The 14348-nt window shown below is 43.2% G+C and overlaps 1 protein-coding gene across 5 annotated transcripts in view; it reads right to left on the bottom strand.

Annotated features, from left to right (window-relative positions):
* Nucleotides 1-14348, bottom strand: part of LOC114293291 (chaperone protein dnaJ 13) — a 32805-nt gene that overhangs the window by 5998 nt on the left and 12459 nt on the right. The window contains exons 10-14 of one of the 5 annotated variants that reach the window (XM_082902332.1): nt 14039-14116; nt 12838-13077; nt 11220-11327; nt 10988-11118; nt 10713-10859 (exon numbers count right to left, since the gene is read on the bottom strand). In XM_082902332.1, the coding sequence (XP_082758458.1) occupies nt 11062-11118; nt 11220-11327; nt 12838-13077; nt 14039-14116 (483 nt within the window). In that variant the 3' untranslated portion in view covers nt 10713-10859; nt 10988-11061. Of the gene's footprint in view, nt 1-10712; nt 10860-10987; nt 11119-11219; nt 11328-11829; nt 11890-12272; nt 12663-12837; nt 13078-14038; nt 14117-14348 lie in introns of those variants that run through there. The other 4 variants (XM_082902333.1, XM_028237327.2, XM_082902335.1 and 1 more) reach the window with 4 other exon arrangements.

Below are 14348 nucleotides of genomic sequence, written 5' to 3'. Positions count from 1 at the left end.
ACAGGAGAGGCAAAGTTTTGTGAAATGGCTAAAGTGAAAGGAGGAAGTGTTGTTTCCCGCCGCAGCGCGTAACAATCACTAGCGGGTTCTTTTGGCATTTCCAAGTCGAAAGTTGGTAAATCCAAGAAAAATCCTTTTAAGGCCAAAAAGGACACAGATCCCCCGATCGTCCCTCCAGCAGATTATTGGTGTAGGGCACCTTTCTTTGGTGCAATGGATTTATTTTGGGCAAGGGTGGACTTGTTTGATGACAATGGTGGGGCCCAACTAATTTTCTTCTTGGTGGGGTTGAGCCAAAGAAAAGGGTTAAGGCTTTTGTTCCTCCAAAATCTATTGTGCGTTTTCAAGTGGAGAAGGACACTTATCCTTATTCTTTTTCTACTTTTGAGGATCACATAGGACCCAAAGATGACTTTGATGTCTGGAGTGCAGTTATCTTTCGCCATCCCTCATATTGTGAGGTGCTTGCTGGATCTAAAATTGCTACTGCTATTTCTCAATATATGCAGATAAGACGAGCCATCTTGGCTGGAGTTCGCACTGTCACGTTGGAGTTCGAGTTCTCAAACTTTTATTGCGCCGTAAGGGGAGACAACCCCTACCTCTGGAGAATGTAGCTATTTTGACGAGGTTAGAGCACCTTGGATCAGCGAATCCTAGCGCATGAAGTTTGTCCCTTATCTAGATAGCTATTGTTGCGAGGTTGGAGGAGGCCGTGGCACCGACAGAGAAGCTATTGAGTCGTTATCAGAATAAAGTGTTAGTTACAACTCGATCACAAAAACGACCGAAAAACACTTTTGGGGGATGGCTTCATTACTGGTTTCGAGATCTTAGCCATCAGGTCTAAGGAAACGTGGAGGATGGATTTATAGGTCCAGGAATAGAATAGGACAAGAGGGGGAGTGTTGAACATTTAGCTGCTTTCATTATCTATTGGTTGTCACAGTACGTCTTGATGGGTAGGCCTCAGGACGGTATTTGTCACGAGCTCTTTCCTCTTGCTACGATTCTTGCCTCTCTGATTCTGTTGGCTCCTTTATTTCTAGGGGGCTATATAAGAGGTTGGATATGTATCAGGAGGGTGTTGATCGTTCCAAAAGTCGGTATGATGTTACTAGCTTCTTCCTTACTACCTTTCTACAATTATTTTTGTATGAGAGATTTCCTAACTTGGCCTCTATGCCAAGGGTATTTTCCATTGAAGAAAGTGAGTCGCGTTCTGCTAGGTGGGCTGAGGGATGTGTACAGGGGAGTTTGGCCAGCATTTTTGAATTTGAGGAGAAGTTTGTTGCTCGTCCTTATGTCATGGCAATTTGTGGAGTATCTTCTACCATTGCCTACAGCCCAGATGATTGCGAGCTTGTTCTTGAACCGGGTGTATCTTATTTAGGAGATGCGGATTCAGTGATGATTCTTAGCACCATTTCTGGGTATTTACCTTATTTTGTGGATGGCATATAAGGTGTGGCAACCTATAATCCTCTAAGGGTCGCTCGACAGTTTGGTTTGGACTAAGGGGTTCCTCAACATCTTCCTTCCCCTGTGCCTTCTGCAGTTGATTATACGCAATTGTATGTGTACTCTTTTCTTTCAGAAGAATTACAGAGTCGAGGTCGAGTTGTGTTAGCAAGTAAGGATAGAATTGGCAGAACTATCCCTAGTTGGAGGAAGTATTGGAGACGCAATCTTGCATTATTTCAAGATTTCTTAAGTAACGATCTTGCACCCGTCTATGTAGAGCTCATCCCGTCTGACGACTCTAAGTTGTGTATGGCTTGCCGAGAGCGGGGCTTGTTAGTTGCAGATAGGGGGGAGCTCAGACCACTAGCTTGCCTATCTGAGGTGGTTATTGCTTTGGAGCAAGCCCAGATAGTTTCTCCTAACCGTCCCCCTTGTGCCAAGCTTAAAAGGCCGCCCCCTGCTTCTGTTCTTGTTCCAGTGCCTGGGAGAGTACCTCCAATGGCCGGAGGTATAGATCCGCCTACTAAAACCAGGGTTGCTTGCCAAGCGAAGGGTCGCTCGACTGACACAATTGATTCATCACAGGTAAACTCACATATTGTATTTTGAAATTATTTTTGTGTTTGTGGCGTTTCCAATACGCTTGTATTAAAATACATGTATTGTTTGCGAGGGTCGGCTGACGTGTGTCAGATAAAATTGATGCAGCGTAAGGCCTTGCTCACAGGTGGAGGCGAGCCTCATGATGGTGGCCTCTCAATCCCTCTAGATCCCTTCAAAGGGCTTGATGTTGTTAATGACACAACTATGTATTTGAGGACAGAGTGCCTTCCGGAAATTAGTTCTTTTCCTTCGACAGTTCCTACTTCTGAGATGGGTAAAAGCAAGGCAAGATTTTATGCTTATAGACTGTCGGGGAGTACTGAGGATGATACAGAAAATTTGGAGGATGATGAAGAGGGTTCAGTCTAGAGTCTTGAAATTATAGGGGAAAGAGATGATGTTGAAGACGATATTGGATGTGACATGGTTAGTGCCAGGCCTTCTTTGTTGGATACACCGAATTCTAGGGATGCATTGGTTCCTTTGCGGGCCAAGATTGGAAGTGGTGTCCCTATTGCTCTCTTGTTTAAAGGTGGTTGTAATTTTTCACATAGCGATGTGCCTAGCCCACGAATTAGAGGTGTGAGTACATCCGTGAGCTTGTCATGTGGCGTTGACTCTTCTACACCCATTTCTTTACATGCTTCTACGACCTCTGCGAGTCTAGAGAGTAATGTGCCCGTCATTCCTTCGAGCTCTGAAGTTGGAGTCAACTCATCTATTGTTTCAGCTGATTCAGACTTGGGTGGTGTGCTCGTACGCGAGTTGTTTGGCTTTATTCAGAATAGTGCCAGTGATATTGGGGGTAGTCTTCAAAAGCCATCACTGCCAACTATTGATGGAGATTATTCCCTCATTCATGCTACTGATGGAGAGTTTTCTCCTATTCATCTGCCCCGAGGCAATGTGATTCTTAAAGGGATCTATGGGAAGGAAAAGTTACTAGATCCAGCTATGTTGTTTGCCGGGGTGAAAGTAGAGTTAATTCCTCGACTACTCTTTGTTCTTCATTATAAACCCACCACTTTCATGCACTTGAGTAGCTCCTATCTTCAGACTTATTTTTTGGACAGTTTTGGAGAATTCCTTAAGGAGCTTTACAAGTTTTCCCCAGAGACAGCTTCTCTTGATGAAGTGTTGGCCCAACGTAATGTTTTGAGCGAATTTCGAGATGGCCGGATTAACAGATTGGAGGTGGGTTGGCTAGATGATTGGTTATCTCTTCTTGAATCCCGGGTCAGGAGGAGGATGACTAAGGCTGTGCTAGGTGAGGTAGATAAGGCTTTGGTTGCAGCTGTGCGAGTGGAGGAGGAACGTAAGCTATCTTTTGAGCGAGCATAGAAAGCTTTGAATGAAGCAGAATTGGCAACTTCCAACTTGAGAAAGAAAGCGATTCTTGAAACAAGACTGGCGAGTGAAGAAGAAGGCCAAGGGAGAGAAGATCAAGCTTCCAAAGTCTTGATTTGATTTAGTCGGATTATAGCTTTGTAGCATATGATAGTCTTATATGATAGTCTAAAACTTTTTTGTATGTTAGAGATTTGGGCCTTCCTTTCTTTTCTTTTTTTTTTGTAATTGAAAATCTTCAACTACTTAATGGGGCCGACTTTATATTTAGAGCATTTGTTTTTATTATTTGTGACTATAGTTAGAATAAGTATGGAAAATGATGATATTCATTGAAGAAGCCCGAATGGGCACAATACATCTTAGTGTAGCACATCATATAGCAATGAGTAATTTCTAAGGATAGTAAGCCTTTAACCATTTCGCATTGATGGAGCTCAGGAGGGTTTGAGAGTCCGGCTTAGAAATTCTGTAATAGCCATTTTCATTGACTTCCTTTACTACATAAGGACCCTGCCACTTGGGTGTGAACTTGTGGGTTGATGTTCCCTCATGACGTGAGGTGCAGCCCAAAACACTAAATCACCTTCTTGGAACTGTCTTGGGCGTACCAAAGTATCATAAGCTCTAGCTATACGGCTCTGGTAAACTCTAAGATTAGCCTGGGCTTTGTCCCTTCTTTCATCAAAGACTTCCAGTTCTGACGGTCTGGAGTACGGGGTAGTTCCACTTCGAAGGGCCATGCGAGCTGAGGGTATGACAATTTCCATTGAGAGGACTGCTTCCGTGCCATATACTAACGAAAATAGGGTCATTTGAGTTGGCCTTCTTTTGGATGTTCTGTATGCCCAGAGCGCCATTGGGAGCACATATGCCCAGTCCCTTTGATAATCCTTGAGAGTCCTTGAAAGGATTCTAAGGAGTGTTTTGTTGGTTGCTTCAGCTTGTCCATTCCCCTGGGGACAGTAAGGCGTTGATTTATGGTGTGTGATGTCGTAGGAGACCAAGAGTTGCCCGCCTTGGCGGTTGACAAAAGGGATTCCATTATTTGACAGGATTACTCTGGGTACACCAAAACGACATATAATGAATTCTCGAATGAAATTGGAGACAGCAGCTCCTGTTGCCTTCCTTAGGGGCTTCTACCCACTTAGTGTAAGTCTCTGTGGCCTCTACAATCCATGTGTCCCTTTGACGGTGGAGAGATGGGACTAATAAGATCCATAGCCCACGTGTGGAAAGGCCATAGTGAGCTTGAACTATGCAGATCGGTGGCTGGTGCGTGAATAAGGTTTCCATGGAGTTGACAAAGTTTGCAGTGTTTGGCATACATTTTGGCGTCTGTCTCTATGGTAGGCCAATAATAACCTATATGCAAAAGATGTTGGAATAGCTTGGCTCTACCTTGGTGCTCCGACCCATGAGCAAGTTCTAAAACTTTATGGATTTCTGCTCCTGATAAGCAGCGTAAAGGCTTCCCGTCAAAGCCATGCCTAAAAGGTTGCCCTTCCTGCAAAAAGAATTTCGGAGCTCACTTCTTGATTATTGCAGCGGCAGAGCAGTCTGGCGGCAATGATGCTTCTTTGAGGTAATCTATATACACCTGACGCCAGTCGGAGGTGATTTCTGCAAAATTGCATTCAGCTTTTGGAGGGAATTCCTGGCATTTGGTGCACTTTCCTTGAAGGTCGTTTGTTTCTTTGGCCATAGTAGGCCAATAATATCATTGTCGTTGTAGCCTCCTGTAGAGGCTCACGTCTCCTGTTCCGCAAGAACGATTGTGAACCCCTTCTAGCTTAGACTTAACTTCGGTAAGGTCGATGCATCGTGCTAGCAGAACCCCAGGCCCTCTGTAGTAAAGGACTCCTTGGTAAATCGTGAAGAATTTGATTTCGCACAAAGATAGTTTACCTGAGGGGGCACGAAGCTCGTCAATGATTGGGGCTCTCCAGTCGGCGAGCTCTTTTTCAAGAAGGATAGTTGTTACCAAGCACGGCATGGAGCGCTTCAAAACTTCTATCTTAGTTGATTCTTCCGCAAATTCTACCTTAGAAACTAAGGTAGCAAGGGCATCCGGGTGTCTATTGTTGGAGCGAGGAGCATGTTCTATCCTTATCGTGTCGAATTTGTTTGTCAACCTTTGGACAATGGTTTTGTATAAAGCCAAAGGGGACTCTTTGATAGCATAGCCTCCATTGGTCTGCTTGACCACCAGATTAGAGTCGCCTTTGATACATAGGAGACTTACTCCTAGGTGGAGTGTTGCCATAAGCCCTAATATCAAGGCTTCGTATTCCGCCTTGTTGTTAGAGCATTTAAAATCCAGTTTATATGACAAATAGACTTCAATTTGATTTCGGGAAATAAGGACTATTCCAGCTCCTCCCCCTTTAGAGGTGGACGATCCATCGAAGCTCAAACTCCATTCTCCTTTGGTGTTTACTTCAGCCGCTTGGAACTCATCTCCTGGCAATTCATCCAAGGGCAGCTCATGTTCTCCACTGGGGAAGCGAGCCAAGAGGTGGGCAAACTTTTGCTGGGTCGAGGTCTATCCCATGGCGATGAACGATGCAGCCAAGGAGCTTGCTGACAGTGACTCCGAATGCGCATTTAAGCGGGTTCATTCGGAGTCTGTATTTTTTACAGCGTTCAAAGATGGCTGTAAAATCATCAATGTAGCATTCCAAGGATTTGTGCAACATATCGTGAAAGATGGCTGTCATAGCTCTTTGGTATGTTGCTCCCACGTTTTTTAATTCAAAAGGCATTATAGTATAGAAAAAGTTACCTATGGGAGTGCGAAATGCTGGCTTAGGGGCATTCTCTGGAGCCATCTTGATCTGGTTGTAGCCGCTGAAACCATCTATGAATGAGAACATATGGTGCCCCGACGCTGAATCAATTAAGGTGTCTATGTTTAGGAGTGGAAACTCATCTTTGGGCAAGATTTGTTTAGGTCTCCGAAATCGATGCATACTCGAATTTGATCGTTCTTTTTTATAACTGGGACGATGCTAGAAAGCTAGGTGGGATGTTGGATGGGTTTGATAAATCCTACTCCAAGCAGCTTCTCCACTTCGTCCTTGATGTTGAGCTCCACCTCGGGCTTATAAAATCTTACACCTTACTTGACTAGGCGAGCCAAGGGAATGACGTTCAAACGATGCATGGTAACATCTTTGTCTAGTCCTGGCATTTCTTTATATGTCCATGCGAAAACATCCAAATACTTCTTGATCAACTCGATGAGGGGCCCCCTTTGTTCTGTTGGCAGATCTTTGCAAATGAAGATAGGACGACTGGGTTCTCCTTCAGGGGCTATGTTAATTTCTTCCAGTTCTTGCTTTTGGGGCCAAGGGACGTCCTGTAAACACTCCGAAGCAGTCGGACTTCTTGTAATCCATCTTGCTTTAGGATTGCAACCAAGTTGGCGGGGACTTGGTTAGGAGATGAAATGACTGCCTTGGTAAGGGCTCCATTCAAATGAGTTGTTGCAGGACAATTGAATTTGTCAAAGTGTTTACCCATTGCTGGAAAAGCCACAGCTTTTTTTCTCCTTCTACTCTTCTTGTCTCTACTTTTTTTATTCTTTTCCATTGGCGGTCATTGGGCCAGCACAGACAAGGTGTAGTAACAGTGATCTTCTCCACTTGGTTCACGATGGGCGATTGCTACTTCATCTAGCTAGGGGTCGGCATTGGTAACATTTGCCAACCCCACGCACCATCATAAACAATATACCACTCTGCCATCTTTTGTTTGAAACCTGGTGACTTTAAGGGGCTTTCTTAAGGGCTCTGATTTGGTGAATGTCTTTCTGCGAGGTGGTGATGAATCTTCTTCAAAGAGGTCATCCCAGTTGGGTATGGGAGTTCCTTGAAGTGGCAGGGGAGGTTCATCTTCATCAACATGATTGTAAAACACTGCATCTGCCATGTGAGCTTCATCTACTCGAAAGGGTTTTTAAGAGCCAACTATGACTACTATCTCATTGTTGTAGATTGCTTTGACACATTGATGGTATGTGGAGGGGATCGCAGCATATTTGTGAAGCCAATTTCTCCCTAGAAGAGCCTGATAGGTCGTCTCTGCTTCTATAACATAGAACTTAGTGGTAGTGCGGATTGGTCCCACTGCTAAGTCTAACTTGACATGACCTATGGTTTTGATTTTTTGGCTTTCAAAACTAGTGATGGAGATGGGTTGTCTGACTAAGTGCTTTTATGGGATCCCAGCTGCCTGGAAAGTAGAATAAGGCATTACATTGAGTGAAGCCCCTCCATCCATGAATCCCCTTTGAAACTCCATCCCATTGATGAATACTGGGACGTAGAGGGAACAGTTATATGGGAACAGTACTTGTTTGTCTGCCTCGGTAAAGGTTATCACCAAGGAGTTATCCCAAAATACTTTCCTTACGAATCCGCTTACACTCATGCATGCTTCACCATTTTGCTCCGCAAGTCTTAAAAAGGCCTTGGTGGCTTCAAAGCGTGTTGCTTCAGACTGACCGAATTGGTCGAAGAACCATTTGAACTTTGTCGATTTCTTAAGCGCTATCACACGCTTGGTCTCAAAGTCCGGACAAGTGGGAGCTGCGAGTTCAGAGAGCTCACACACCATCGACTTTTCCATCTCGTCATAATGCGAAAGCATCATGACCGTCTTGCCGTTATCCTTGTGGCACGGGAGAGAATCTTTCAAGACATCTTCTGTTTGGCGGGGTAACTCCAAAGCGTCGTCAGACATCATTTTTCAAACTAGGGATCTGAGTGCCCAACATTCCGTAGTAGGATGTTTGATGGAACGATGGTATATGCAATAGTCTGTCCGCACTAAATCCTTTTTGGTGATAGGTCGCCTTGGCTCGGGGAGTTAAACCTTTCTATCTTCTACCCAGGCATTGAGCAGTGCTTGTGCCTTGTCCACTGAGATAGGTAGCGGCGGGGGAATTTGATAAAACTTTCTCTTTTTTGCCTGCAGGTCTCCTCTTCCTCTAGAGGAGCCTTCGGTTGCGTATACAACGTGGTTGCATCGGTTAGGCCTCCATGAAGAACGTTGAGGAGCCGTTGGCCACCATAAGTGGGGTTGTGATGCTGTCATTCGTGCCCCTGATCTTACTGTTTCACTTATGTTTCGGGCCACAACACATAGAACGGAAAAGTCTGGGAAGTGGTGGTTAACCAACTGGAGTTTATAAGGGGTCTTTTGGGAAGTGGGTTATAATCCACTTCCCAGATTATAACCCACTTCCCTCTCTTACAAAAAGCTGATTATAATCAGTTTTTAACCAAAAAGTTGATTATAACCATCTTCCCAAAATAGCCCTAAGTCGTGAGCATCCATTCAATGCACAATGACACCAGTTGGTGTTCTTCCATCGGGTCTTGAATGTCCACCGCTTTTTCCCTGAAGCAGCAGACGTAAACAAGGATGTCCTCCCCAAGTCGTTGTGTTTCCCTCATAAGATGAAGGGCGGTTAACCTTTCTTCAACGTAGAAGAACTTGATATAAAACTTTTTTATCAAGTCCTCCTATGAAAAGATAGAGCCAGCGGCGAGATTGGCGTACCATGAGAATGCTCGATCTATGAGGGATTTGGAGAATTCTCTCACGTGAAGGTTTTGGTCCTCTCGGTGAGCTCCAAGAGCGTCAAGAAAACGTGAAACATGCTCCTTGGCATTCCCTTTTCGTTCTTCGAAACGGACAAACTTAGGTACTATATATCCTACTGAATATGGAAGACTTGCAATGTGGATAGGGTAAGGGGGACGAAGGTCCAATTCTGGAGAGGCAGGGATGTGACCTTTGTTCGTCTGGAGTAGGCTGTATATGTGCTCTTTTACTACATCCAGTGTTGATGGTTGGGAAGGGGGTTAATCCAGCAGAAGAGCTGGAGAGCCAGTCAAAGCCACTGTGGTGGGAGCTCCGCTAATGGATCCAACTTGTGGTGGAGGAATTTGGCTGGGAGCTAATGGAGGGAGCGGAGCGACTATTTGTCCTCCCACTTGGGTTTGCAAGTTGTTTTGTGGAGCGGGGTTGGCTTCTGAACCGTTCTGGGCTAATGGCGAAGCGCCATTTTGTGATAATGAAAGGGGGTTAGATGATGATGGAAGTGTAGGTGCCCTTTGTAAGGCTAGTAGGGCATCCATTAAGAGTTGCTAGTTCTGTTGAAGAGAGGTGATGCTCTCAGTTAATATATGTAACTGATTCGCTATGGCTGGTTAAGAGGATTGTTCTTCTGGAGAACCGCCGGAGTTGTGTTCTGAGGTCTCCGCCAGGGTCTCCCTATCGCCACCTTGGGATGTCACTGCTCCTGTTCCAATGTTCTTTTTGGGTGCCATGTGAAGTGAGCACCACTCTTCCCCAGCAGAGTATAATGTGGGTGAGAGGTGGTTAGAGGTAGTCCAGGAAGATGGCAGGCACTTCAATGGCCTGAGATCACCGGAGGTTGAGAGGAAGAGGTCAAGGCAAGCTTGGAAAGGGAGGAGTTGGCAGTGATAGACCTTGAACACTAATGTAGAGTGTGATAAAGGGTGTTTAAACATGAGACTTGGTTGTATTGTTGTTGTGTCTCGCTGCATAAACGATACATTATATAGGCAATAGGAGTATTGGCGCCCAAGCAAACTGTTGGAAAGGTAGCTCGTTCTCCTCAACTCCGCCAAAAGTGATATAAGCCCTTCTGTCGTCCGTGGGTTAACGGCAGGCAGAGAGCAACGTTTCATGGCAGACGGAAAGTAACATTTCGTATATGTATTGGATGACATGAATGTAAGGTCATTGTTGGCTCTTCCCCAAGCTTGGTCAAGATGGAGTTGTCTCAGCAAGAAGACAACCATCTCGACAATCCCATGACCTCAGCCGCCAGTCCAGTATCCTCTGATGATCCCGAGCAGTAGTGCCTCGGTCCTGCTCCCAACCTAGGCATCCAAGTAAGTGAATGGGTCAGGGCCCATCTTAGTGTTTAGGAGAGCCAGGGGCTTGCTTCCACGCAACCAAATAAGAGAATGGGCTTATCTCAATGTTTAGGAGAGGGCTCGCTTCTAGGCTACCAAATAGGAGAATGAGCCGCAGGCCTATCTTAATATTTAGGAGAGCCAGTGTTTATCAATCCAAGTCCAAATAAACCGGGGGCTGATTGTATTGTTGTTTGGTCTTAGAGCAAGGTATGAAGGACCGTGGCCCTCTGAGGCTATGGTGCTTCTTGTTGCAGGGCTCTTCATATTTAGATATATTTGGGCTTATATGTATGCTCCTACTTAGGCTAAGCATATAGTCTTGGTTTTGCGTAGTACCTTAGCACATGGCGCCCGTAGGACTCGCCATGTATCAAATATATGACATGCCATGTGGTGCCTTATTGGTCTGCCACGTGGGTGGGGTTTTGGTGATGTGGCACCTGTAGGGCTTGCTACATATTGGGCTTGATACAAGTACCCACACTGTCAAAATCAATAATTAGTTCTCTCAATGCCTTCATTTTTTTTCTACAATTTCGGACAACATATAACACAAAAATCAAATTATCAAAAAGGGAAAACGGGGAAGGGGATGATTTAATTAAGGATACCTCAAGAGGCATGGTGAAACATGCAAAATTGAACGAGGCAATCAAAGTTCTATGTTCAGAATCTTGTATGGAATTCAGATTTTGTGCGCTGCCTGGGGTATTAACAATTCTTCATAATCATCAACCACCACCTGTTTAAGATTCAACCAAGCATGCGTTAGTCATCAATCAACATACATTTGTAGAGACACACAGAGAGAGAGAGAGAGAGAGAGAGAAGTAATTGTTGTACATCATATATCTCTCCATGACAAGTGTATTCCACACGCAACTGCTTAGGTTCTCCAGGACAAGGATCACAGAAGCCCATAATACCTGACTTCTTCACACCCTCATGGAGCTGCACAAAAATAGTGCGAGTTGAAGATTATAGAAATTTCCAACAGATCTCTAGAATATGTATATATTGTATTCATGGAGCGTAAAATAAGTTACTTAAAAACTTATCCTGAATATATTGAAAAATCAAAGGCTAAGCAACAAGCTAATGAGGAATCAAAAGTTGGAAAAAAAAAAATTTGACAAGTCAAATTTTATTAGAGAAAGGGAAAATAATTCAATAGTCAACACCGCCGTGATATGTGCACTTGGTGCTCCCAACCAATTGGATCACACAGATGGATGGGGCTATCCTTGTCTCCCAGCCAACCAACCAAGGTGAGTTAGGTCATCTCCACCCATCCCGTGACTAGTGCTCTTATTGATCAGTGCGCAAAGTTGGTACTCTGGGACTACTGAATAATTTTAGTAAATAAATCGGCAACAAGGGGGGTGTAACTATTACACGGTCTTAGGTAGAACTCAACCCCAAAAGCTAGCCATTGAGGTGAGGGTGCCCTTACGCTTATGTGCTTAACATTATTTTAGTTCTCAGGCAATGTGGGACTTCACTTCACAGTAACCTACACACACGACAAATACAAAAAAAATAAAATAAAATAAAAAATAATTAATTAATTAAAAAAATTATATTTAAATAATGGCTTAGGGAAAAAGGAATTGTCTCCCTAAACCAAAAATATAAGGAGACAAGCACTGTCCCTTTCAAACACAAAACATAATTCTCCAAATCTTCAAAAGACTTCCTAGTCCTTCTCATTCCACAAACACCACGTAAGGCAAAGCGGAGCAGCCAATCTCAAGTTGGATTATTAATCAAGAGATCAGTTACGGTACATGCAAGCAAATTTATTTCATTGTATTTTTTCTTTTCTTTTCCTTTTTCAGGAAGTTGAACAAATTTTGTGCAGATATTTGGCTTAGATTGCAAGCCAACATTTAAACAGTTCATAATCTTTTTTTCATTCAATTGTAAACATCACCACATGTGGAGAACTAGCAAGCCAAACAATGAGTACAACAATAGATCAACGATTCCTCACTATTATGCTGTTGTATTCCCTAAATCTAAAATGATATCTGTAGGGCTAGTACTATGGGAATCCATTTTGAGTGGTTGATCTCTCTATAGCAGGCTAGCAACCATTACAGAGAACCAAAAGAAAGGCTAGAAAGTTTGCTTTCTTAATTTCTAGCATCTTCTCCCAGATATGACATACAAAAATATTTCTGGTAGACTTATTCCACAGCTGTTTCTTGTCCAGTTTGCAAGTCTCCAATAACAATATTCCATCATGTGACTAACTATATCAATAAATGGCCTTTAGAGTATGCACTGTAAAAAATTGACAAAAAAATATCAAATCTTGCATTTAAAGTACTGCACTTTTCGTTAATTAGAACATTTTAATTTTAATATCAATGGTACTAAATTTGGAAATGTATTAAATCCTCGGCACATAAACTATACACAGAAGATAATCAAAATTTCAAATATGAAAGAGAAGTACCTTAAGCTGCCCAGAATCATTGACCAGGAAATTTAGAGGTAAAGTGACATCTATGACTTGTGAAGCTAATTCATCTTTTGTTTCTCCCACTTCATCTTTTTTCTTCAAAGCATTTTGACTTCCATAAACTGCTTTTGCAATTACCAGTCCACCCGTTTCTAGTTGCCTGCTCTTTTTCCTATTGGCCACATTTTGTAACAACTGCTGAGCTTTCTCAGCTGCAGCCCTTGCCTCCCTAACCTACACAAAACAGGGAAATACATAAAAAGTTTGCCCCTCCTGGGCCCCATGTGCCTCCTGAATATGGGTGCAACAAATCGCAGAATGTTCAGCAACAGCTATTAGGACAGAGATTCAATTCAAAATAATATCACTAGAAATATAAGGTTGAAGTCCAATGGAGTCAAAGATGTTGAGAACAACCCTCAAGCCCTGGTTGTTAGCCACAATGAGAGGTCACCAAGACCAGGCCAGGACAATCCCACCTAGTGTTTGGTGTCCAGATTTTTCTATGTTTCTGCTGGATCTTTGTGTTGTGTCATGATCTGTTACGTTCTTTTTTCCTTGTCCCTGTTAGCCTCTGTTTGCTGGTTTTGGCCAGTATCAGGGGGTATGCCGCCTTGATTATTGGTATATCATTTTTTATCAAGGAAAACAGCAAGCACACCAAACTATCTTGGACATGGGGTATTACATAATGAAAGCACTTTGTTGCTACTGGCTTTTAATCTCGATCTGCCAACAGTCAATCTAAACGAGGCCTTGCTTCTTCATCCATATTCAGATTTCCTTTGCTTGGTTAGGACCAAGTCATAAGCAACTAAAGAATCTGCCTTCAGTTCCATGGCTCTAGCCTGCAAGGGGCAAGGATAGAAAAGAGTTCCCAAATGGGGGATGGTGGGCCACTTTCAAAGAACATTTCTCTTCTACTACATTCCTTATCATGCATTGCTTCCTTCTTGCTGTAGGATTTCGTACTAATTGATACGGATCATTCCCAAATGGTACCACTTGGGAGATGCCTTTTATTCTTCATAGTGATCTCCTTTACCCGCTGAATCATGGAACCACCTCTCATCCCTTATCTTCTTATTTGATTTACTTTCCTTCCCGTTAACTCTAATTTCAGTGATCATGAAGTTCCTTCTAAGAGAAAAAAATAGGAAAACCAGGACTATCTTAGACATGGGGTATTACATACCTGAGCTGCAGTCCTCTTCATATTATCCAACACTTCATGCTTTTCCCATTTAAGGGAATAAGGTTTTACAATGAATGTCTGTGAACATACCAAAAGGATTAAAATTCAATAGAAAAATATGGAATTTTCTAGTCAAAGAAGGCATAAAAATTTAAAAGCCATTAACAACTCATTCTCAAGTGAGTATTGCTTAACCATATAGATCCCAAAGCAGCATTTAAAGAGCTCAGAAAAGAATAACAACCAGCCCTTATTGTCAAATCTCATCAGCAAATGGTACAAGCAAAGATGCTTATACATATCAGCATAT

This window comes from Camellia sinensis, chromosome 13 (genome assembly GCF_055761805.1).
Source record: "Camellia sinensis isolate YWXY chromosome 13, ASM5576180v1, whole genome shotgun sequence".
In the NCBI taxonomy this organism is placed as follows: domain Eukaryota; kingdom Viridiplantae; phylum Streptophyta; class Magnoliopsida; order Ericales; family Theaceae; genus Camellia; species Camellia sinensis.
This window is presented reverse-complemented; position numbering and strand designations above follow the sequence as displayed.